Consider the following 23,218-nt stretch of genomic DNA (forward strand, 5'->3'; position numbering starts at 1 on the left):
ATAGATGCATCCAGTTAGGATTTATGAGTAGGTTGATGAAGTTACTGAAAAATGGATCAATACTTTTCTCTGCTTCTTTATGTCTGTGATTGCAGAAAGTATTCTCCTTCGTTGGTAATATCTTCCTTGCTAGAAATCCAATTTTTTTAAATATTGATCCTTTCTTTGCCAGCCACCTTAAAAATCCAGACAACTAGACTTGTTGGAGACAGGTAAAACATCTTTTACTGGTGATAATGCTTTAAAATACTTAAGGGACCGTATACACATCTATGCAGAAATAAATTATTTGGAGATTGTTTTGCAGCCATAATATTCCTCAGTTACCTTTTCTGCTTCAAACATTTTTTCCATGTGTTCCAATTTCAGACTGCCAGTACTATAGTTGCAAATCCTGTGCTGTTTTTCTATGGTAGTTGAATCCATAATAGTTAAATAATCTTTTGTGATCTTCATGCATAGGCTAGTTCCATTAATCACTTTGACATGATAGCTACCATGTATAACTAGCCAGAATGTTGTTTTTCTTGCTAACTTAGAGGAAGCAAGGTGTTTGTCCCTTCTTCCAACTCAGCACAGATGTACAGCATGTGCTTTTGCTGTATCTCTATTTCCAGAATGAAATAAGTGGGAAGTTCTACCTCTACCTTGCAGGAGTGATGTGAAATGTGTTTTATTATGAGAATTCATGCTTTAGGAGCCACCGGTGAGGAAATCACTAAAAAAATGGCTTGTGATTTTTATATTTCAGTATCTGCCTTAGACCTTCATTTTAGCCACTATTACTGAAGGCCTCTTTGTCCACATCTTGCTGTTCCTCAGGAGATGCTGGACAAATATTTGCAGCACTAGAAGAGTCTGCACTTTTCTTTTCTTTTTTTTGCTGAGAGTGTAATGTCAGAACAATGTAGCAATCCTCAAACTGAAATGTATATTTTTGCTAGAAGTTCAAATTTCAGATGTTTTAAAAACAAATAGGGACTGACAACATTAAAGATAGAAATAAATATTTAAGAAATAATTACAATGTAGCTCTTCTTTTACCTATTCTATCCTTAGCTTCTCCGAGGACCTAGATTTAATTTTTCTGTTAACAAATTTCACAAAAATGCTGAACAATATCTCTCGGTCACAATGTATTATGCAATTTTTTTTGAGTAATGGTAAAATCTTTTTAGGGCAAAATAGATTTCTAGTCCTTGGGTTCTTCAGTTTGTTTTACTCTGAATGTGAATCTTTTTTAAAAAAAAATGCTGTATTTAAACTGAAATAGAAGCATACTGAAACACAAAAGCCAATTTAAGATATACTTTTGGAAGCACAAATATAAAAATGATTAATTTTGTCTCTAGCATTAATTTAGACTTTCAGGTATAAAATAGATCACATAATGTTTTCCTATATGCAGATACTATGAAATGCCATTAGTTTCAGAGTCTTGTGTTTATACACATAGATCTATTTGCATAAATAAACCCACAAGAGACTGTCAGTGTGACATGCTGTTAATCCAAACAACAGTTAATTACTTTGTTTGTGCGGACTTTGTTCATTTCAGTATATATAGCCTTATCCCAAACTGACTACAATTTGAGCTTAGACATAAGAGCTGATAGGTAGGGTGCTGACACAAAATTCCAAAAAAGTACTTGTACAAATGATATCTCATTGAGCATAGTAGGTTATATTTCTGAGAAAAGATATATGGGATTTCAGTACATGTTTCTACATAGTTGTGCAGGTTATTTCATGTTGAGGCCTTTAAAAATAGTGCTTCATACATGTAAAATACTTAAGTTTTCATTTTAGTAAGACTAACTTGGCAGCGGATCTTTAACTGAATAAATGGCCTCATGGTAACTATTCAATCTCCTTCTAGCTTAAGCAGTTGTTAGAGATTGCTTTATGAAATCCATTGCTCCCAATGCATGAAAATGCTTGTAACATAAGTTATATTAACTGCTAAGAATGTCCAGGACTCTTGTGTTGTTGTTTAACTATGCTCCTTTTTAAATTTTGAATTTGGATTCAAGCTTACAGTGCTTGTAGCTGTTTCACATAATATCAAAAAGACATACATAATATTGCTACCTCATTTCCCCACATTGTATAATCTGATGTTTAAATATACAGTGATCTATTTGTACATACTATGAATTGGAAATATGCCTTGGCTCTATGAGAGCTGTTCGCAGGTTCTGAAACATGAGGAAAATATTTAAAGAAGCATGAGGAGAAAAAACCCCAACAAATGGAGAAAGGTAATATTTTAGTTTATTGGTGAGTAAGGAAAGGAAGAGTCTGTGCAGATTTTACTCCGCTAGGCATAGCCAACAGTAGGAGGCAGTGCTCATCTCCATTTCAAGGCCATGCTGTCCAAAGACATGTCTATGGTCATACGGCCAGCATGACATCAGGGAAAGCTGTTTCCTTCCTACCAAAGCAGTACTTCTCTATCAACTTGAATTTGCATGCTTTCAAACTGGACAGGAGTCAGGGGAAGATGGGTGCTCACACCTGTCATGCAACTCATGTCAGCCTGCCAGGCAGAAAGCCTAGCGTCTCAACCACCGAGCCATTGCGCTGCTTTTTTGGTGAATAGAGTAATCCATATGCAGTTAAAATAGACTTTTATGCAAATAACCGAAGCACATTCTGATTTAATAAGGGATATAATTAATGTATTAAGATATATATTAATAAGACACTGCATGGCTACTTTCCTACATTCCCCCTTTCATCTCATAATGAATTATTCAAAACAGTGCCTATAAAGTCTGTGAAAAGTAATGGTAGCAAGAGAAAAAAATGATACGATCAAATGTTTCCATTAAGTTCACATGTATCCACCTATTGGTATGAATGCCTTTCATTATTTTTCAGTAGGCTGGGGAAGAATGAATAGTACGTGTGGTCTACTACTTTTTGCACAGTCTAAGGAACAAGCTGACTGATTTTCAGTGGAACAACTCAATCTGATGAGCAACTTTTGCACTCTTCGGTTGATTGGCTAGAAAAGGAACTGACTGGTTGATGCTGTTCCTTGTTTTCATCAGAGTTGTCAGAAGTGAAGGGCATCTGTATGACTAGTTTGCAAATGCTTTGAAGTAATTTGGGAAGGGAAACAGTACCATATAGAAGTGTGCTAGTTATTCAGGATGTGTTCTCCTCTTAAAGATGATTCTTTTAATTATGAACCATTGAAGATATAAATAGTAATTACAGAAATGAGTAAACACTACTGACTAGTTGCTAAAAATGGCATTTCTATAAGTTCTTACCTAGACAGTGTCCTTATATTTTTAAAGATATTGAAAGCATTTCATAGATTTGCTTCAGCAACTTTAACAACAGCTGAATAAGATCAGTATTATTATTCCCATAGCAGAAAGAAGTTGGAAGGATGCAGTTAGTGACTAGTTAATTTGAATCTGACAAATATGCTATGAATTAATCACATTCTCCCAGTTATGTATGCATGCTTCTATACCCCAAAATTAACATGCTTACCTTCCAGACATGTTTGTAGCAAGAGAATGTATGAAGCATTTTGAATACAAAAAAGTGCCTTAAGAATGCTAAATGTTATGATATAAAAGTTTTGAACTGGAGGTTTCTAATTCATGTTCTTGGCTTTACCACATGTGTGCCGATAAATTTACACCCCACAGCTGAGCTCTCATATATTTTGAATTTGACTATTTAAAATATATGATTGCTCTGCTTTCCCCTGCCATATATTTAGCAGTTTAATATCCTAAGTTCATTTGTTTCTGGCAAGAGAGCACTGAATCCATGTAATGTTTGATTACTTATAAATGTGCAAGCAGATGCATAATAGAAAGATATTCCTAAAGAGCATCATTGCAGGATATACCTACAGGGAACGATCTAATCTAGTTTCAAGTATTCATTCAAACTGCCTCTCTCAAAAACATTTACTTTTTGCCAATCAAATCAGAGAAAACCAGAGAAACAGTCACAGTCTTATTTATGCTAATCAAGATAACGTGAAACATTGAAAGATTTGGAAACATTGAAAGTACAAAATGCTGTTACTGCAGAACTATATAAATGGGAATAAAATTTCACATCTATAATAAGTCAATCTCTTATTTGGAATCAACTTAAAATACATGAAAAATGTGTCCAACCTTTCAAGACCCACCCGCTTATAAGAAGGTCTGGGGGGGGGGGTGTCACCTCCTTTTACTCCAAAAGACTCAGCAGTTATACTAGCAGCTAGAGATGGATTGAAATGATGTCAGAAAAATAGCATTTCTATCAACAATGGAATTTAGGTAGAATCTAAGTAGTTTGTGGTTCATTTGGAAGCTTTGCAAAGGGCTTCTGGTGTCTTTAAAAAGTAATTTTAAAACAAAAGCTGAGAGAGAGAGAGAGAGAGAGAGATGGGGAGGAATAAAGTTTTTAAGATCTTTAAACAGATATGGTATTTATGTTGCATCCACCCTATAGAAATCTACTGGAAGTACAAATTGGATTATTTTAACTTAGAATCTTCTTGTGTTTCCACATTTTGTTCTTCATTTTCCTCTTTCTCATCCCCGCCCCAGAATTGTGGAGGAAAAGGTGGCAGTGTAGCATATCTCTTGACTTATGGGGCTAAGAGTCATTACCTAAAAGCTCTTGTATATTTTAATAAAACAAAAGAGATATTTTGGAACATTTTAAAGACTCATTTATTCTAGCCTTATACTTATGTTCATTCCTATTCAGTTTTATTATCCACTGCAACCATTGTGAATCAACATTAAAAATCATAATTTGTACTTTTTTCCAAGATACATTTCAGTTATAAAAATACAAGTTTCATGGTTGATTAAACTACGTATATTAAAGTTTATGCCATAATTCAGGGGTGTCAAACTCTCAATGTCACGTGACCTGTCACAACGTATTGCGACTTTTTTTCCATTGCTGGCATGGGGTGGGTGTGGTTTTGGCAATGACGTAACTGGATTGTGGGCCGGCAGTTTGATACCCCTGCCATAATTCTTTTTGAGTATCAAAGGAAACATTTCAGATACTGAATACTTACATTCTGTCTTATTTTTACATACGTAAAACAGTCTACTGGGTTTTCTTGGTTCTTCATTTATCTTCCTTTGCCAACCTTCCTGCTTTGCCAACCTTCATAGACTTGCTCAGCCCTGTTTTTCTTTCCACCAACCTCATATTTTCAAAATTGAAGATTAGCTATATTTTCTTTGTGATAGATTTAACCTAATACTTAAAACTTGTACTTACTTAAGAGTCCTTCAAACTGGGTTGACTCCTAGTGATTACATAGACAAATTGCTCCATTCACCTTACATGCTGTTTCCATCTAGTTTGCACAAGATTAAAGGGGCTTTTTCATTGTCTCCCTATAATTAATACATGCCAACAATGCGCCTCTATGTTTTATGTAAAACAAATGGTGCAAACTTTGTACAAAAGATTAATACAAATTTGCCAAAAGGTCTCAGAACAAAGACAGAGTAATATAGTATTTCTCCCAGGACACTGTTTCAGACCTTAAAGTAATCATTTTGGAAAAAATGAGACTTTAATACCATCACTGATTGGGAGGTTGCAGAATTTAAATACTTCAAAATGTTTCATTCAATCTCAAAGGTCTCAACAAGCACAATGATGCTTTTTACATTTTTTTTATTGAGAAGGTACTTGTAATCCATCTCACTTGTAACCCCTACCTACTAACCAACTTGTCTTCTCCTCCCTCCCTTTGCACTTCACTCCAGTTTAAATCCTCCATCAGTCTAGCCATTCCATGAAACCAATGAATTGCAGTTCACAAAAGCTTATGACTTCTAATAAAATTAGGAAAGATGCTACCAAAACCTTAATGGGTTTTTGCCACCACAAACTACAGTGTGTATTATTATCACCATACCTCATTCATTCATTTTGAATGGCTGCCCATCTCAAATTCATGATTCTGGGCAACTAACATTTAAAATATTTAAAAAAACAAAAATACCTAAAAAAACTAAACTATAACACTGAAATAATAGAAAATACTTGTAGCTCAGGTTTTAGATTTTGGCTGTAGTTTGTTCTCCAAGTTTGTTTCAATATAATTTCTGAATGTTTCATTACTAGGTAACATAATTAGCAGGATTTTCTTGTCCTATTCTCCTTAGCTTATAAATGCATCCAGAGCCCTTTCAAAAGAGCCAAAACACACTGCAGGACCAAATTATTAAGAAAAGCAGAAGAAAAACACCTTTTTGATGTTTTCCTCTGCTATGGCTATCCCAAAAAATTCATAATATGATGCTTATCATCCAAACCCTGACAAAATACACAGCCAACCACAACACAAAAACAAGTCCTGCCATACATTAAAGGAACAACCGAAATGGCAGCCAGAATACTGCAACCCCTAGGAATAATGATAGCTCACAAACCCACATTTACACACATAAAAGAGCTATCTAAAGTCAAAGACAAAATACAGAAAGAAGACAACAGCAACATTGTATACAAAATCAATTGTAACCAGTTCTATGTGGGACAAACAGGAAGGCAATTGAAAACAAGGGTTCATGAACATCAACTAGCAGTTAAACGGCATGTCCAAAAATCCCTGATCTCAAACCACATTGATGATAAACAACATCAATTCGATTGGGAACAAAAATTATTGGACATGCCAACACCTACCACACACAATTTTATTGAGGCCTGGTATTCCACCAAAGGAGCAATTAACAAGAATATTGATCTAGATCCAACATATGAATATGTAAGAAACCAGACCATTCAAAATGCCAACCAACAAGAGAACCAATCAGCTGCTCAAAATTCAAATATAGCTCCAAACAAACAACCAATTACTCAATCAACTGTCCACACTGGCACGCAAGATATTTATTTATAAACTAAGGAGAATAACAAGAAAATCCTGCTGATGGTGTTACCTAGTTTGGTAACAAAGTGTTCAGAAATTACATTGAAACAAGCTTGGAGAACAAACCAGCCACAAACTATAGCATATATAGCACTTCAGAAAAACCAAACACAACCACAATATGGGCTTAGTCACACATCTGGGGATTGATGACAAATACCAGATTTTCAAGGCCTTCAAAAAAGCCAAGAGTGTTGTGATAAGTCTGGGCAGATGACACAACCAAAAAGTCTCTCTTTCTAGGATTCTGCCACATGACGCTCCCTGATGGACAGGATTTCGAGCAAACTGGGCCTGTTGGATCTAACATAACAGGTAGATACTGTACAATCATAGGCAGATAGTTCCACAAATAACTTGATTATGTAGGGCTTTAAAGGCAACAACTAGTACCTTGATTGAATTTGGAAGTATGCTGGTGATCAATGCAGTTCACCAAATGTACTGGGATTAGGAAGATGCTCTAAAGTTTTTGAAGTGGTGGTTAACTGAAAAATATTTGGCAGATTCAACTTTTAGAGGTTCACATTTGTATTTTTCTTCCATTCTCTGCCATCTCACTGATGAGATTGATCAAGCAGCTCGATTAACTATTATGAAATCCTAAATGTACTGGGGGATTTCACAGTTATATTTCACGGATAAACAACTATGCCTTGATTTTCTTGCTTGGCTAGGGACTATATGATCTTCTATTTCCTCTCACTGATCCCTTTTAGAATCCTGGTTATACTATACTAGTATTGCCTTTAAAGTAACTATTTTTGAAAGAAATCCATTACTACTGTATTTTGTTTTACCTAATCCTACATAAAATAGTGACACAATATTTTTGTTAGAAAACAAACCTGTTTGCGACCTGTTTTATTGTAATTTGGATTTTGCTTGGTAAAGCAACTACTCTACTAAACTTTATTTAAGTAAGTAGGACTTAAGAACAACGGAAGTTCAGGATGGATGAGCCCCACCCGTAAATATAATGCACCCCCCTATGCCTCCTATGCAAAAACACGTCTGGAGTACCTACTGAAGGATTTATCTCCCCTGTTCGAGTATCTCTTGCTCACTGAGATGCCGCGAAAATAACCTTTTCAAAAAAGAGACGAGCCACCATTCGGCCGTTTAAAATAAGCGGGGTGTGTCCACCCTCCCTTCTCCAATGGGCTCTTCTTGCTAAACCCCTCCTCTGTCATAAAGTGCCTCTGGGAAGAGGGAAAGGCCAAGTAGATTTGGGAGTTTCTGCGTGCGGCTGGAAACGCGATGGAGTCTTGGCGGGCTGTAGGTGGAGGCGCTCGCCAGGCCAGCAAGAGGCCTGGATCCAGTAGGATCCCGTGCAGGTAGGGCGCTTTTGGAGAGAGATCTTGAGCGCAGTCGTGTTTCCTCTCGGCTAGATCGCCTGGAAAGCGGGGAGTGTCTCGTGCAATGCGCTTTCTGAGAGTATTGCTTTGCAGTTTTCTAGTTGCCGTAGTCTGTCTTGGTGGGCAACCTTGCAGACGCCAGAGAGATTGAGGCGTAGGCGCTACTGAGTAAGTGGCTGTATTGAAAATGACTCCGCAACAGTATTCCTGTATTGTATCGGGCCCCGCAGCTGAAAGCAAACTTTCTGGCTTTTGTTTCTGCTTGCATCATTTCCCGCCGAGCATCGCTCTTGGGGTATGCGCGCGCAGTCCGCGGTTGGAACGGGGTGCTTCCACGGCCTCCCGATTCTGCTTGCATAGACGGGATGAGAAAGGGAAATTCTTGCTACTTTCTTAGGATCTCTGACTTGAAGTCAATTTCAGGGCGCGGCCTTGTTTTTAAAAACAAGGTCCCGAGCAGGAAGGACACGCGTTTGATTCTAGGAAGCGCCCACACAAAAATGGAGGGCCTCTTCCTGTATTTCTTGTACTTGAAATGGAAAGCGTATTAGCTAAAGCCACACTTGAGTTTAACTAAAGTTAGGTGGGAATCGTCCATTTTTATGGATGCGTATGTTGGTGGCTGCTGTGTTAGTAACTTGTTAGTAGTGATAGTGGCCTCTTAACCTTGAGAGTTTGGGAAATAGCAACTAGGCTTGCCAGTATTTACTCACCCTGCCCCCACGGAACAGCAGAAACAAAGAGTTGGAATTTCACTCAATTGCCAAGCAACGTCCACTGCTCCTCCTTACTTTACCTCGGATCAACATTCCTACCGATTGGTAAATTTAGTTTCTAGGGTTAAGCAGGTTCTTAAAAGGGGAAACTTTGCTAGATTATGAAAGTTCTTACAAAACCACCATTATCCTTAAGTGCTGATTTCAGTTACAACCACCTATCTTCAATACATATCAACATTAACTACAAACAAAAAAGTAATTCCTAGCCTAGAGGAAGGAGGGGGGAACCACTATTGTTATTCATATCAGGCATAGTTAATAACACAATTGATTAATTTACACATGTAATGCCTGCAATTATGTGTTGGTATCTTTGTGTAAAGTTCATCATGTCCATTGTGCTTGCGTCATGGTGCTTTTGGTATTTTTGTGTAAGTGATAAGATTTTGTCTTCCAACTGGTGTTTTTTTTTAATTTCTTGCTAATTCACTGTCTTTCATTGCTCGCCTCTGCTCTTTTTTGTCCTATGAAAATATAGTAGCCAAGTTTGGGAGAGCCTTTTCAGCTTCACAGATCAAGTGGGAACAGTTTCCCTTTTGCTTTTGCTAATTTCCTTAGAAATAGAGAAGAGATGGGAGTAATTAAGATGATGGCCGTGTAATATATTAAAGAGCAGGAATAGTTTGGTCCACATACTGCAAGCCATTCTTGGAGCCAAATCTGTACCCTGAACCCAAAAAAACTTGGCTGTCATTATTCAGCCAATAAAAAGCCATGGAAAAAGAATTTTAAGTCCCATATGAACAAACGTGGAATATAAATTTAATAACTAGTGTTCAGCTAAAGCAATTAGGAAGATTTTTGTCTAGCAAGGATAAACACATTTCAGATGTGACCAAATGACCGGTGTAATGAGAATTTGAAATTAAGTTTGTATTTGCTTAACTGCATGGCCACCACCTCTAGATTAAAATATTGACAATTAATTAGAGCCCAAAACTCTGCAAATGGAGGTTTCTGCTTCCTAGGCCTCTCCTTTAGGCACCCATTTTTCCAAGCCTTTTGCTCATTCAAACAATGACAAGAATTTTCTTCCTTTCTTTGATCCTCTACCAGAATGTCATTACTTGGAATCATAGGAATGGAAGAAACCTGAATTCTGTCATTTGGTTTATGTAATCCAGCCTTTTTCAGTGCAGGAAACAAAAAGATTTATGGCAAATATATACCCACACTTTGAAGAAATGCCAGTCGAGTGAATGCCACATCTTACTGTAATCAGCTTTACTGTGGAACTGTTCCTATCATTAGGAAGCTTTTCAAAGCATTCTGTCTGCCCCTCCAGATAAACTAGACAGAACACAATCATATGATCTAATTCTACTTCACTGTAAAGCTAAATTAACAGAATCTTGCAAGTCTGAAAGTAGAAATCTCCCACCATTTTTTAAAATAGCCTGATTAATTTAGGCAGATACTTCCTAACTTCTTTTTCTGACTGATAAGCAGCTGTGGGTGGGCATTTCTCCCCCTTTTTATTGTTTCCTAAGCAGTATATCTTCCCTTTTCCCTTCAAGGTCATTCCACATAGTAGTAAATGTTCAATCAGAATCTAGCTTCCTGTAATGTGTAATACCTTTCAGATGACAGAAAATAACTTAGGGATTTTTTTGTGTGCGACACCCTTTAGTTACTTAAAGTGTGTTACTCTTTATTTATAATGAAGCTTCTGGATGGGATATCACAAAACCCTCAAATGCATTCAAGCATATATACATAATTAAATTAACAATAAAAACTTAGATTATGCAGTTGGCACTTTTGTTGTACAAAGGCCAAATACTTGTTGGAACATTGTTGAACATTTCATTGTTTGTGATAAGCTCTTAGTTAACAACTGAGTATTAAAATGTATTTTGGTGCAGTAGTTTTTATTCTGAACCAGCAAATCCATATATGTTAAAATATTACCTCTCTTTCATCGCAGATAACTAATTTTCTTTCAACACACTCTTAAGAATTAGAGTGGGCTGCTTTGCTGTGTTTGTCAAATCTATCAAGTATAAATAGAGCAATATCCTTTGAATGGATGCTTTTGTGAAATCATCTCTTAGCAATCAAAAGATGGGAACAGATCTTCCTGCAAAAGTTTGATCTTGCTGGCTATTCCTATTACAATATATACCCTTTTAAGCTCATGTTGAGCTTAAAAATGGCATGTTCCCATATCCTTTTTAAAATTCCAAGTGTAACATTGAAAGATCCTTCATAGGCCTATCTTTGGAATCTGGTTTAATCAGGAATTTTATTTATTCTCCATTTATCTGTGAATATTCTTCATTTATTGTTTATCACTCCATTTTTTTTCTGTTTTCATTTTAATAAACTATTAGAGAAATGATGTTTGTGGTAAGGATTACAGATAACCCAAAATGGAATAAAGAGCTTCTCTCCTTCCTCTGCCCTTCCTAGACTTCTAATTAATGGAAAGTAGAGGGGAAACAAGGTGTGTGATCTGCAGCAAATTGGAAACTTTTTGCCTTTTCCACTTCTTACTGAATAGGCCATATGTTAATGATGCACATTCCTTCCTGACTTAGATAAGAGTTGATAGCTATCTGAGGTCTGATCTAAATGGGTAGCAATGGGATAAGCATAATTTTCCATATTGATATTATTGTTATATATCCATGTGGGACCTGATAAATTCAAAGTTAAACTAGAATGGAAATGCATGTAAATTTAACACTGGTTGTAATATTTTTTTACTAAGATACTGGCATCCAGATGGCTCTCTTAAGAACAGAATTCTGATTCCTTCTACACGTTTTCTTATTATTCTGCTTCTAGGAACTTCGCCCGTGGAACATGTAGATGGGGTCAGAATTGTCGATTTTCCCATGATAGGAAATCTACCCAGATCTGCAGGTATTTCCAGAATGGATTCTGTGGCTATGGAGACTGTTGCAGGTAAACATTTTTGAAAATACATAATGTGCCTCATATCAATTAGATATGGAGTATTTAGTGGTGCAGAAGATGGAAAAAAGAAAAATAAATTTGCTTTAAATATAGAACAAACCACCAGGTTCTGGAAATTCTGCCAAATCCTCTTAGGTCAGTCCTAGTTCACCAGGACTGAAATCTGATTCTTTTGGTTTTCCTTGTTTTGATCAAAACAAACACAGGAAGACAAGTAGAGCAAGGCTGATATATGTTACTGCCTTCTCTTTTCCTCATAGTAGCTCTCTGCAATTCATATCCTTAGCTTCCCTCCCCTCAGCAACTGTAGGTACCATATCTTTCTACCTCTCGCCTTTTCTCCTTGTATTTCCCTGCGTCTTACTTTCATACATGTTTCAGAATACTTTCTCCATTTCTTTTAAGCAAGAAGAAAACTCAAAAAGGCTTAGGCTATATTCCACCTCAGCCACAAACTTCTGAAACAGCCTTCTAACACCTGGTGCCTTCTAGGTGCTTGGATTACTGCTACCACCTCACAATGAAGTATAGAAATATTCCCCAATTTAGCCATCAGTAAATCTCCAGACCTGTCAATTCTAGATAGGAAATAAAAGAGTTGCAAAGCCTTAGTGCTAAATGCTTAATACCTGATATATGAAGGACAGAGAAAGTAGTAAGTCTCCATGAAAATATTGGAAATACGTCCAATATTTATTTGTTAGATCAGTGATGCAAGTTCTGATGTAGCATTCCTTTTTTTGGCTTTGCTTTTAGTGAACGATTTCAATTTAGGTTAACTTTCCAGGATTTTACAATATGTTACTGGCTTGAATTTTTCTCTGTTGGTTAATGCTTGACATATTGAGCATTTTTGCATGTTGCATAGCAGCAGGAAAGTGCTGTTTAAGAAAGATTTTAATATACTTTACTTTAGAAAATTTGAGGGTGGGGATGGGGTAGAGAAAGGTTTCACATTGCTCCATATTGCAGATAGCCAGTTAAGATTATAATGGCTTGAAGGTCAAAATAAAAACTTCAAACTTCAACATATTATGGGTTAGCAATCAGATTTTTTTCTGGCTACTTGTATTAGGAAATAAGGATTCACATATGCTAAGCCTCAGTTTATTGAGCAAGCTAGAATGACCTACTTTGCAGATAATACTAAGCCATAAGCCATGGCTGGGTGACACATCTTGTTAAGCATGAATCATACCAAGCTTATTTTAAAGTACGAACGTGGCTTTTGTAGTCCTTTTTCAAAATGCATGTTAAAGGTATATGCTAAAATATTAAAATGAAGTGGTACTCAGAATTCCTGTTCTGATTTACTTTGTGAATTAGGCAAACAAACAGCCTTTTTAAAGGGAGTTGTAGTCTTACACATAGGTTTAGCATACCATTTATCCCTTGTGCTGAATATTTTTATTATCAGAAGGCACCGGGTTAGATCCCAATTGTCCAATCCATGCATGGAAACAGCATGAATTCACAGAAAGCACTAGGATCCAAATGGGGGTAGAAAGAGTCAAGAAGACACCTTTCAAATTTGTGTTTCTTCCCCTTCTGTCATCTTTCTTGCTGCTTTAGCTCTCCTAGTTCTCGGAGCAACTTTGAGAAAGCACTGAAGTTGTTTGGGAAAGGGGCAATAGGAAGGCATGTTTTCTGACCCCTTCTCTAGCAGGACTATTTGAAGTACCATTTGGCAATCATTTTGTAGAGTTATAATGATTCCTGTCTTGTTGGTTATACTCTCATTTCCCTGAGAGTATGATAATTTGGAAACTTTAGCATATGATGAGACCATGGCAGAGGAGAAGTAAACATATACACACAATTCACGTAATTATATACAAAACCTATATGGGGGCATGGCAATAGCCTCATAACTGGATGTTCAATTCAACTATCCAGGTGATTGTCTCTGGCATTGCTTTGTGCAGATCTTCTAGGGCAGAGGTCCACAACCTTCTGGGCACCAGGGAAAGGTTCTGTGGAGAGGGGTTTTTCCGCGGACTGGAGGGTGCGTGGTTTTGTGTGCTGCCTGCATCCCACGGATGGGACTTTCTTTGTGCAAACTGGTTGCTAGCATGCCATGGCCCAGTACTGGTTCACGAACTGGGGGTGGGGATCCCTGTTCTAGGGAATCAGAGAATGCACATCATGGGCAATCTTGCACACTGTGTTTAATAGTTTGCGTATCAGCACCATAATTGCAGCAAGGAGAATTTGAAAACTAAAGTGCAAGGAGAGATATGTTTCATATGCTCTCAGTGAAATACCACTATCGCTCCACCTCACTTGCTATTCAATATTTCATTAGCTACCAGCATATCTCAGAAGCCCCAGCCTTCAGCAGGTGTGGTACAGAGTCTGCCTACCATGGACTGGAAGGGACTGGATTGTCGGGGAACCGCCGAGGGTCAGAGCCAGCCATCTTGCCAGAGGCTTCAGTCAGGAGCCGGGGAAGATCCCGGCGTGAGTCTGAGCCAGCAGTCTTGGGCACGGGGCAGCTGCAAAGAAACTTTGAAAGCATGAGCATGTCATTTGATGAGGAGGATGAAGACAAGGAAAAAACCTTTATCCCTAAGCGTCCATCAAACTGGGCTCTCAGCAAAGAATTTGTCCCTAGGGAGACCAATGCAGGTAGGCTTCCAACAGAAGTAATGGAATAAAGTTGTGTGTATTATATATTTCATTGGAGTATTCACAGAACACATCAAATTCCAATACCATTTGCAGCTTAGCATGTGTAGAAGCATAGTACTCCAATGAGATGTTGCATATTTTGGGCTCATCATTTCAGGTCTTCTTGTAATTCTCTCTGCATTTTCCAGATCTTTATTATTTGACTGCTAATATACACTTTTCTCTGTCAAAGTATCTTCTCAATATCATCATCATCTCTAACTCAAGATTCCATTGTTTATGTTCCATTTGAACCATGAAAGTACTGCATAGCCATCTTTTGTTTGAAGATCTTCCAAGAAAACCAAGTTATATTGAAACTACTTTTCTGAGTGGCTCTTGTGTTGTAAGAGTCCATTTAAAAGTGAGCACATAATTGAGTAACTTTAATAAAGATTTAATATGCATATCTTGCTTAATATGCATATCTTGCTCTATATTTTACATTAAAATAAAAGAGGTAGAGGCTAAGATCCTATTTAAACCACCCATATGAATGGCCATTTAGTCTTTCCACCACCATCATTGTGGCAATTGCAAAAAGTTCTGCTCTTCTTTCTGGTTTGTCCTTCCAGAGATACATCCTGCTAATGCTTCTTCTTGAAGTTAAGACTTCCGGGGGTATGCTATTTTGATTTAGACTCATTTATAATATTACATAGAATGGATTAATGGGCCCTCTGTATTCTTTCTGCTTAGTTTCTAGCTCCCAGGAACTGAAAATTGGTACCACATCCCTGAAGTCAGAAAGTGAATCCACCAAGGAGACTGCTTCTGCTTCTCTCCCCTCAGCAGAATCAAAGGTAGGTGGGAGAGCTGAAGATCAGAGAGAACAATAGATACTGCCATCTAAAAGCATGCTGTGTTGTTTGAGTATCTTAGGACAACAATTTCATTATATATCAGTTGCATATGGGATATACAGACTATGATGTTGGGGGGCTAAATGAAGAGCTATTGCTCCCATGTATTGAGATCTTAAAACATACTTCTTCGAAAATTCATTCTAGAGTGCACTCTGTTGATGGAAATAATGTTTCTAGAAACCACTAAACTGAACTCCTCTGCCAGCATGGTGGCTGATGGTTGGAATTACTAGAACAACATTTGCAGGAACCAGCCTTGCCTTATACACATCCTGTTTCTCTCCTTCCTTCTGCGTTTGCCTTAAAATCAGGTTCTACCGGTTATGAACAAGTTGGATTAGGCAATCTTAAGAAAGGGAGAAAAATGGAATGGGTAAGGAATAGATCAAAGTGAGGGAAAGAAAAAGGACAAAGGAGTGATTAAATAGGAAACAGAGGAAATAAGTGAATGAAAAATTCCCGAGAGGCAAATGATGGTGGTAATGCAGTACAAAATATCTTGGTTTGGGTTTTTTTTTTTTAATTACTCCACATTTCTTTGTGTCAAAATACATTTATCAAAACAAAGCCTAATTATTGTGGAACTTCCCTTTCTTTATAACTTTTGGTTGAAATTTATGAAAATTGCAACTGAATACAATGAGGGGCAACAGTTTGCAGAAATAAATTCATCCTATTGAAGGGTACTGTTCTCTTGTTGCTACTAAATTCTTGGGCATTTAAATTAATTCTGCCTAATGTTTTTGAAGTAGCAGGCTTTCTTTCTGTGGGCCAGGAAGAGCTGCCAGTTAAGACAAAGATGGGTATGACAGCATGAGTCTTGCCCCAATCATCCTCCTACCACTCATAACTTTCCTTTTATCTAAAGCTCCAATAGATTATATAGAAAAAATGTTCTAAATTTAAACTTGTGAAAAAAAAGCAATACCAAAAAAAAAAAAAAGGATCGATAAGAGTGAACAGCCACAATCTGTTTTGTCTTATTTTACTCTTAAACATTCTGATGATCTTTTTTAGGCAGCTGGTAGTTCAGCAGCAGCAATAGAAGCTGCAGTGGAAAGGAGCAAGGATGTGGTATGTGGTATCTGCATGGACAAAATCTCTCAGAAAATCTTGCCCGAGGAACGTCTGTTTGGCATTCTTCCCAACTGTACCCATGCTTATTGTGTGAGCTGTATCCGGAAGTGGCGGAAAAGCAGAGACTTTCACAGTACAGTGATAAAGTAAGTTTTGTCTAGTAATTGCAGGCCTCCTGCTTATATAAATGGAATCTTTATGGAGGTTAATATTTATTCTTGTTCCTGGCTAGTACTGTGTACCCTTTAAGCTTGCATTTCCATTGTCTATCATGCTTGGATGAGAAGCTTTTAAATCACCATACTGTACATTCCTTTTCCTATTGCACTCGAGTGACTCGGGCATTTTGAAAAGCCTTTGTCCTGTACACTGGCAAAATAAAACGTGCTAGAAGGAAAAGGACAGGTTTGCAGTAGTCTAAACTTGAGATTACCAGAATACGAGTGATTGAGACTCCCTGTCCAGGAAAAGGCATAACTGATGCACAACCTGAAGCTGGGCAAAGGCCCTCCTAGCCACTTCTGCACCTGCTCTTCAGGAACAGGAGGCATGAGTGCAGGAGGAGCCCCAGGTTATGCATTGGATCTGTCTCAGGTAGGGCAAGCTCATCAAAGATGATAAACTCCAGGATAGAGAGGGCCCACCCACAGCCATTCCATCTGTTCAGCCCAAGTCTGTTGCTCCTCTTCCAGGCTCCCACAGCCTGCTGGCACAGTGAAAGAACATCCATTGCATCACTCACTTTACCAGGGATTGGGATATATTGCATAACTCGGTATCATCAGTGCACTGGTGATACCTATCCTATGATAAATAAATTTGCTTCACTGTCAATGATATTAATACAAATTGAAATGCTGAGGACACCTGGTCTTGTTTAAATCTCCAAGGTTTTTAATACTTATAGTATTGATAGATGAATTGTCTACTGCATCTTTATCATTGTATTCAACTTCCAGAGGTTGCCCAGAGTGCAGAGTCACATCAACTTACTTTATTCCCAATAAATACTGGGTTTCTGATGCAGAAGAGAAGGAAAAACTGATTGAGAAATTCAAGGCTCGGACTAGGTAAGTAGCTACCTCTCTGATGAGTTATATAATGTTGATGCTTGAGGTTCATCTAGTTAATTGGAGGACTTGTGATTTTGAATTATTGTTGGGCTTTTTATTTCAGCTCTCCTTTCAATCTTTTATGCTGTTTTGATAGTCATGTTAATTTTGTTGTTAGCTGTCTAGAGCAGTGATGGCAAACCTCATTTAAAAGCCCAAGGAATTGTGGCTTACTTTAGATAAGTGAAAGGGGATGGAGTTCCTCCCGAATTTCCCTAAAATGGTTACTATAGAGGAGGTTTTATGTACTGTATATGCATGCATGTAATGTTCCTGTCACTGTTAAAAGGATGCCCTATGGCAGTGACCCCAATTCTGCCTGTTTTCTTTCCTGACAACCAGTTTGGTCTGTTGCAGTGATTAAGATGCTGGATTAGAAGCAGGGAAACCTGAGTTTTATTCTTGTCCTAGGCACAAAAGCCAGTTGCATAACCTTGAGCCAATGACTCCCTCTCAGCCCTAGTGTTCTGTCCCCGTTCCGACCCACACACCCAAACAGCCAGCCGAGGGTTTAAAGACTTCTCCAGACACCACTTCACAGATAAGAAACTTGGCAGCAGCTCCGTAGCTGCCTGCCAAGATCTTTTACTCCAAACACACAGAAACAAAAACAATACACACAGTTTAAAGCCACAGCAAACTACTGTGCCAGAAATTCAGCTTTTGTCCGTCACAGAGGTCCAAATGGCCACCACCACCCTTTTATAGCCTGTGGGGTGTGGTCCAGTGACTCAGCTTAATCTCTGGCACGTCTCTTTTTCTGCTGCGCACGCTTGTCGCTCCTACGCTGGCGTGGATCCAGCCACAACTTTTCTTCCTCATTATCCGACACACCTGGCTCCTGGCCAATTTGAGAAACACTGGGCTCCTGGCCAATCTCTTCTCCGTCGGAAGACACCTGAGGCATTGCCAAAGAGGAGGGTCCTGGAGAGGGAGGCCTAGCCATCTCCTCTCCTTCATGTTCGGAGCCTTCTTCCTCCGATAAGAGGGGCTCACAAGACGGAGCCACAACACCTAGGACAGTGGTGGCGAACCTATGGCACGGGTGCCAGAGGCGGCACTCAGAGCCCTCTCTGTGGGCACGCGCGCCGTCGCCCCAGTCCTAGGCCTTCAGCTGGGTTTTATAAAACCTTTTCGCTTTAGGCCTCCGCCACTGTGTGCAAAAAAAAAAAAGAAGGTTCAATTAGTCAATTTCAACTTCTCCTGGGGAAAAAAAAGATCTTGCAAAGTTGGAATTGATTGATTGAACTTTTAGTCCCACCCAGTCTGCCGTTACCACCGTGGCCACGCCCACCCAATGGGCCACGCCCACCCGGCACTCGACGATGCATAAGTGGGTTTTGGGTTGCAGTTTGGGCACTCGGTCTCTAAAAGGTTCGCCATCACTGACCTAGGAAGAAAATAATGGCTAAATGCTTAGAAAATTGCAGAGACTTGTCAGTGTATTTTCCAGGAATTGGGTCTGGCTCAAAGGCAAAAACGAACAACTTTTCTTATACAAAAATTATTTGATTTATTTAAAACCCTAGGACAAACGTCAGCTTCAAAAATCTGTGATTCAATTGTTAAGTTGCTGGACTAGAATTATAAAGACTCAGGGCCAAATTCATAGTCAGCTCTGGAATCTTATTAGATAATTTTGGGTCAATCACTATCATTTAACCCCCACCCCCACCCCATAGGATTGGCATTTGTATAAAATTGTGGGAGGAAGTACTATGTCGAGCATTCTCGGTTTCTGAAGGAGAAGCAAGATATGAATAGTTAGGTAGTACAGGTAGTCCTCAACTTACAACCACAATTGAGCCCAGAATTTATGTTGCTAAGTGAGACATTTGTTAAGTGAGTTTTGCCCTATTTTACAACTTTTTTTGGGCCACATTTGTTAAGTGAATCACTGCAGTTGCTAAATTAATAACATGCTTGTTAAGTGAATCTGGCTTCTCCATTGACCTTGCTTGTCAGAAGGTTGCAACATGACACCGGGACACTGCAACCGTCATAAATACGAACCAGTTGCAAGCAACTGAATTCAATCTGATCACGTGACCATGGGGATAAGTCTGGAAAATGGTCATCTCCCTTTTTTCAATGCCGTATCTTTGAATGGTCACTAAATGAACTGTTATAAATTGAGGACTACCTGTATTCCCAGCTATCACATGTTTGTAGGCTACAGGTTTTGAGGGAAGTTCAATTACAAATTTAAATCAATTCATGATCTCTTTGGCTATGACCTTTAATAATTGGGAAGAAATTGATAGCATTATTTTGTAATTAAGAGTTTAACTCGGTAATTTAGCTGATAATGAGTTGTGATATATCATTTTTGTATCTTATCTACAAATTAAAATATATATATACCTGCTGCTATTGTTCTAATAATTACTTCGTTTCTCTTAGCAAAATACGATGCAAATTCTTTGTCCGAAGCAATGGTCACTGTCCCTTTAAATCAGAATGCATCTATCTGCATGAACTTCCTAGTGGCCAGCTTCCTGCTGCAAGGTTGCGACAGAGACCTCACCGGCGGAATCGGTCACCCTTTGTAAGTGAAACTACTTTCATATCGTTGAGATAAGGTGAAGCACTTCAGCTATTTGCTAAGCAATAACATCAATTTCAGAGCTGACTCCAGGCAGTTCTATTATGTAGCCTAGCTCAGTTTGGTATTTTCGTAATTCTCAATCTCATTCCAGGCTGGGAATTCTGGAAATTTCAAAGACATCAAGTTGGACAAGGATTGGACAATACATTGTCCAATCCAAAGACATCAAGTTGGACAAGGATTGGACAATACATTGTTTTGAGTTCCATAATGTTGCAATCAGCCTTGGGCCAATCTTTGGTTATTCCACATATGTTTTGTTTCCCTAAAAGTTGCAGATGAAGTTCGTACTACTTACTTGAAAAACATCATTGCCTTAATTTGTATTTTCAATCCTAAACCTAAACCATTTTCTGACAGACTGGTGGAGAGATTTTATGTCAGTGTGTTATTTATTTATTTTTCTGTCGTATTGCAGGCCTACAATCCATCTCCATCTGACAGCTCTGAAGAGGAGGATGAGGATGTGGATGTGTGCCTTATTCAGTGGGCTCTTACCTTTGCGCTGTTGCACAAGGATACAAACTTCGACTTTTCAGACTTTCTCTGGGATTCAAGTGATTCTTCTGATTAGATGATGGTGTCCTCTTCAGAGGCCATGTGTAACAGGCTCCAGGAACAATGTTGATGAAATGTAAAGTGGTGCCTTGGAGGATGGGTGTGGGATGAAAGATGTCTTTATTAGTAATAAGCTTAATGGCTTTTAGTTTTCTGTCGGATGTATTTTGACTGGAACCCATAAGCTGGGAGAGAACACAATGCAAGGATTCATTCTATATTGGGAAAGGCCTTCTAATCCACCAGGCAAAATAATTGTTATCACCACTGTCAGCACATGATGTACATTTCACCAATTGCACTGCTGTGGCCCTAACCTTTCCTTGCCTTAATTGTTGCATTTTCTGCATTCCCTCCCATCCTTATAGCTGATCATGTATTGAATTTCCCAATGTGTCATGTATTACAGCCTTACAAGTGTCCTATGGAAGGATGCTTGGATCTTCTGATTTTGCATGTATTCTGGAGAAGTGATCACCTGTGGTCACGCTGCTGCTTATTTGTTTCCTCAGGAAAACTGGTTTGCTGAGCAATGCTATTTACAATAGGCAGTATCTGCAACTCACTATTATATAGCAGTGCTGCTAGGTATCTATATAGTAGGCCTAATTGTGGGGGGTGGGTGGGCATGGGAGAAAGTATAAATCTTGAATTTTTAGTATTGGTGCAGTGATCAATTACCAGTGGAGGCTTAGAATTGTAGTTTAAACCCTTATGATAAGGGATTAGTAAGCCCCTACGTATTTTTTAATTCCAGAAATATCTGGGTATCATGAAATAAAAAGAAATATGCAAACATTTGTTATAGCGTTTTTTTTATATCACATCAAATGATATCACATCAAACTTCTGTTTTCAAGAAATACAAACAAAACATTCTGTCTTTTAATGTCTCCCCCCAGTGTTTACTGTATTTTGTCTTTTTTCTATTTTAATACTGAAATACATTGTTGAAGAGATGACAAAAAGTAACATTTCATAGTTCTAAAGAGTAGAGCTTAGGCAAGCTCTGAAAATTATTTGGAGGAAATACACCACTTTGTTCATTAAAGTAGCCTAAATAAAAACCTGAAAAATGTAGTTGCTTTAGGGAGATGATTTACTAAAGATAAGTAAAATGACTCTTAAAGCAGCAGCATTTTTTTCAGATTTGTAATGAAAAGCAGAGGTTCCTGTGCTTCTTTAGGTCTGAAATAGTTCTTCCAATTCATTTTGAAGCAAAGAAAGCTAGCACAATTGGATATGCCTGCAAAAAACAAACAGTTGAATATACAAAGATGCATTATTATTAAGTATGAAGTCTTCTGATTAAGGAGTCATTCTTAGAGTCATTCTTAGAAGCTACGGTATATAGAAAAATATTCACTAATGAAATTGTTATAACTCATCTTTCTCCTTAGATTTTTGGATAGCTTCAAAGAATTTCTGTAATTTAATTTCTTAAATTGGGTTTAGTTTGTTTCTTCCATTACATAGATCCTGCTGTTCATTATCTTTCCTTGAACCAATCAGTCTAGATCACAGGTGTCAAACTCGCCGTGTCACGTGACATGTCGCAATGTATTGTGACTTTTTTTGCATTGCTGGAGCTGGGGTGGGCGCAGCCTCCGCATGATGCAACCGGCCGACAGGCCAGCAGTTTGACACCCCTGGTCTACATTTTCAGTATTCACAGTTCCCAGTAGTGTTTAAATTTGATCACTTTTGACCTATAGTGCTTGATTACACCCCTGGTCTAGGTTTTCAGTATCCACAGTTCCCAGTAGTGTTTAAATTTGATCACTATTGACCTATAGTGCTTGATAGATTGCCATCAGGGGATGTTGATGGAACAATACTTTTATTGCTGTAAACAAGGGCACGAATAGTGAGCATGTACAAACAAGGGACGGGAGTGCAAAATAATTCCAGTGGAACTAGTGTAATTTTTTAATAATCTACTTGAGAAATCCTTTACAATGAAATCTGCATTATAATTTCATTTCTAGCCAAAAGCTATTACAAATACAAAATACTAAAGAATTACAAATGTGCTTATATATTTTTTAATACAGGTTGTTGTGCTCCCAGAATTCCCTAGTTAGCAAATCCACGTATGTTAAAGTTGCCACATTTGAAAAAACGCTTTTATAAGAAAAAAATTGGGGGATTGTTGTATGTATGTGCAGATACTTGTCCATGATTGGTTTTCCACTTGAATACGAAGAATTTTATGTCAAATTATTCAATTTCCATTTTAAAGGTTTCTTCTCAATGTTAAAAGGTGGTGTTTCTCCATTTACTCCAAAGCAGTGTTTCTCACCTTGGTAACTTGACTTCAGCTCCCAGAAT

At 38.0% G+C, this 23,218-nt stretch overlaps 1 protein-coding gene across 1 annotated transcript; it reads left to right on the plus strand.

Moving 5' to 3' along the window:
* Positions 1-8,154: 8,154 nt before the first annotated feature.
* LOC107302829 (probable E3 ubiquitin-protein ligase makorin-2) lies at positions 8,155-21,672 on the plus strand. The gene is made up of 8 exons (XM_015831981.1): positions 8,155-8,274; positions 11,865-11,984; positions 14,302-14,624; positions 15,366-15,469; positions 16,550-16,755; positions 17,569-17,679; positions 20,125-20,269; positions 20,748-21,672. Exons 1-8 carry the CDS (start codon positions 8,198-8,200, stop codon positions 20,901-20,903), a joined length of 1,242 nt encoding a protein of 413 aa, XP_015687467.1. The 5' UTR covers positions 8,155-8,197; the 3' UTR covers positions 20,904-21,672.
* Positions 21,673-23,218: the final 1,546 nt, after the last annotated feature.

Source organism: Protobothrops mucrosquamatus, unplaced genomic scaffold (assembly GCF_001527695.2).
Source record: "Protobothrops mucrosquamatus isolate PMUCROS unplaced genomic scaffold, P.Mucros_1.0 scaffold_293, whole genome shotgun sequence".
Lineage (NCBI taxonomy): Eukaryota > Metazoa > Chordata > Lepidosauria > Squamata > Viperidae > Protobothrops > Protobothrops mucrosquamatus.

Bases quoted from the DNA above. Each gene is read 5' to 3' on its own strand.
- LOC107302829 (XM_015831981.1), top strand. From the start codon at position 8,198: ATGGAGTCTTGGCGGGCTGTAGGTGGAGGCGCTCGCCAGGCCAGCAAG. The intron at 8,275-11,864 runs GTAGGGCGCTTT...TTCTGCTTCTAG, and splicing joins TCCAGTAGGATCCCGTGCAG to GAACTTCGCCCGTGGAACAT. The intron at 20,270-20,747 runs GTAAGTGAAACT...GTCGTATTGCAG, and splicing joins GGCGGAATCGGTCACCCTTT to GCCTACAATCCATCTCCATC.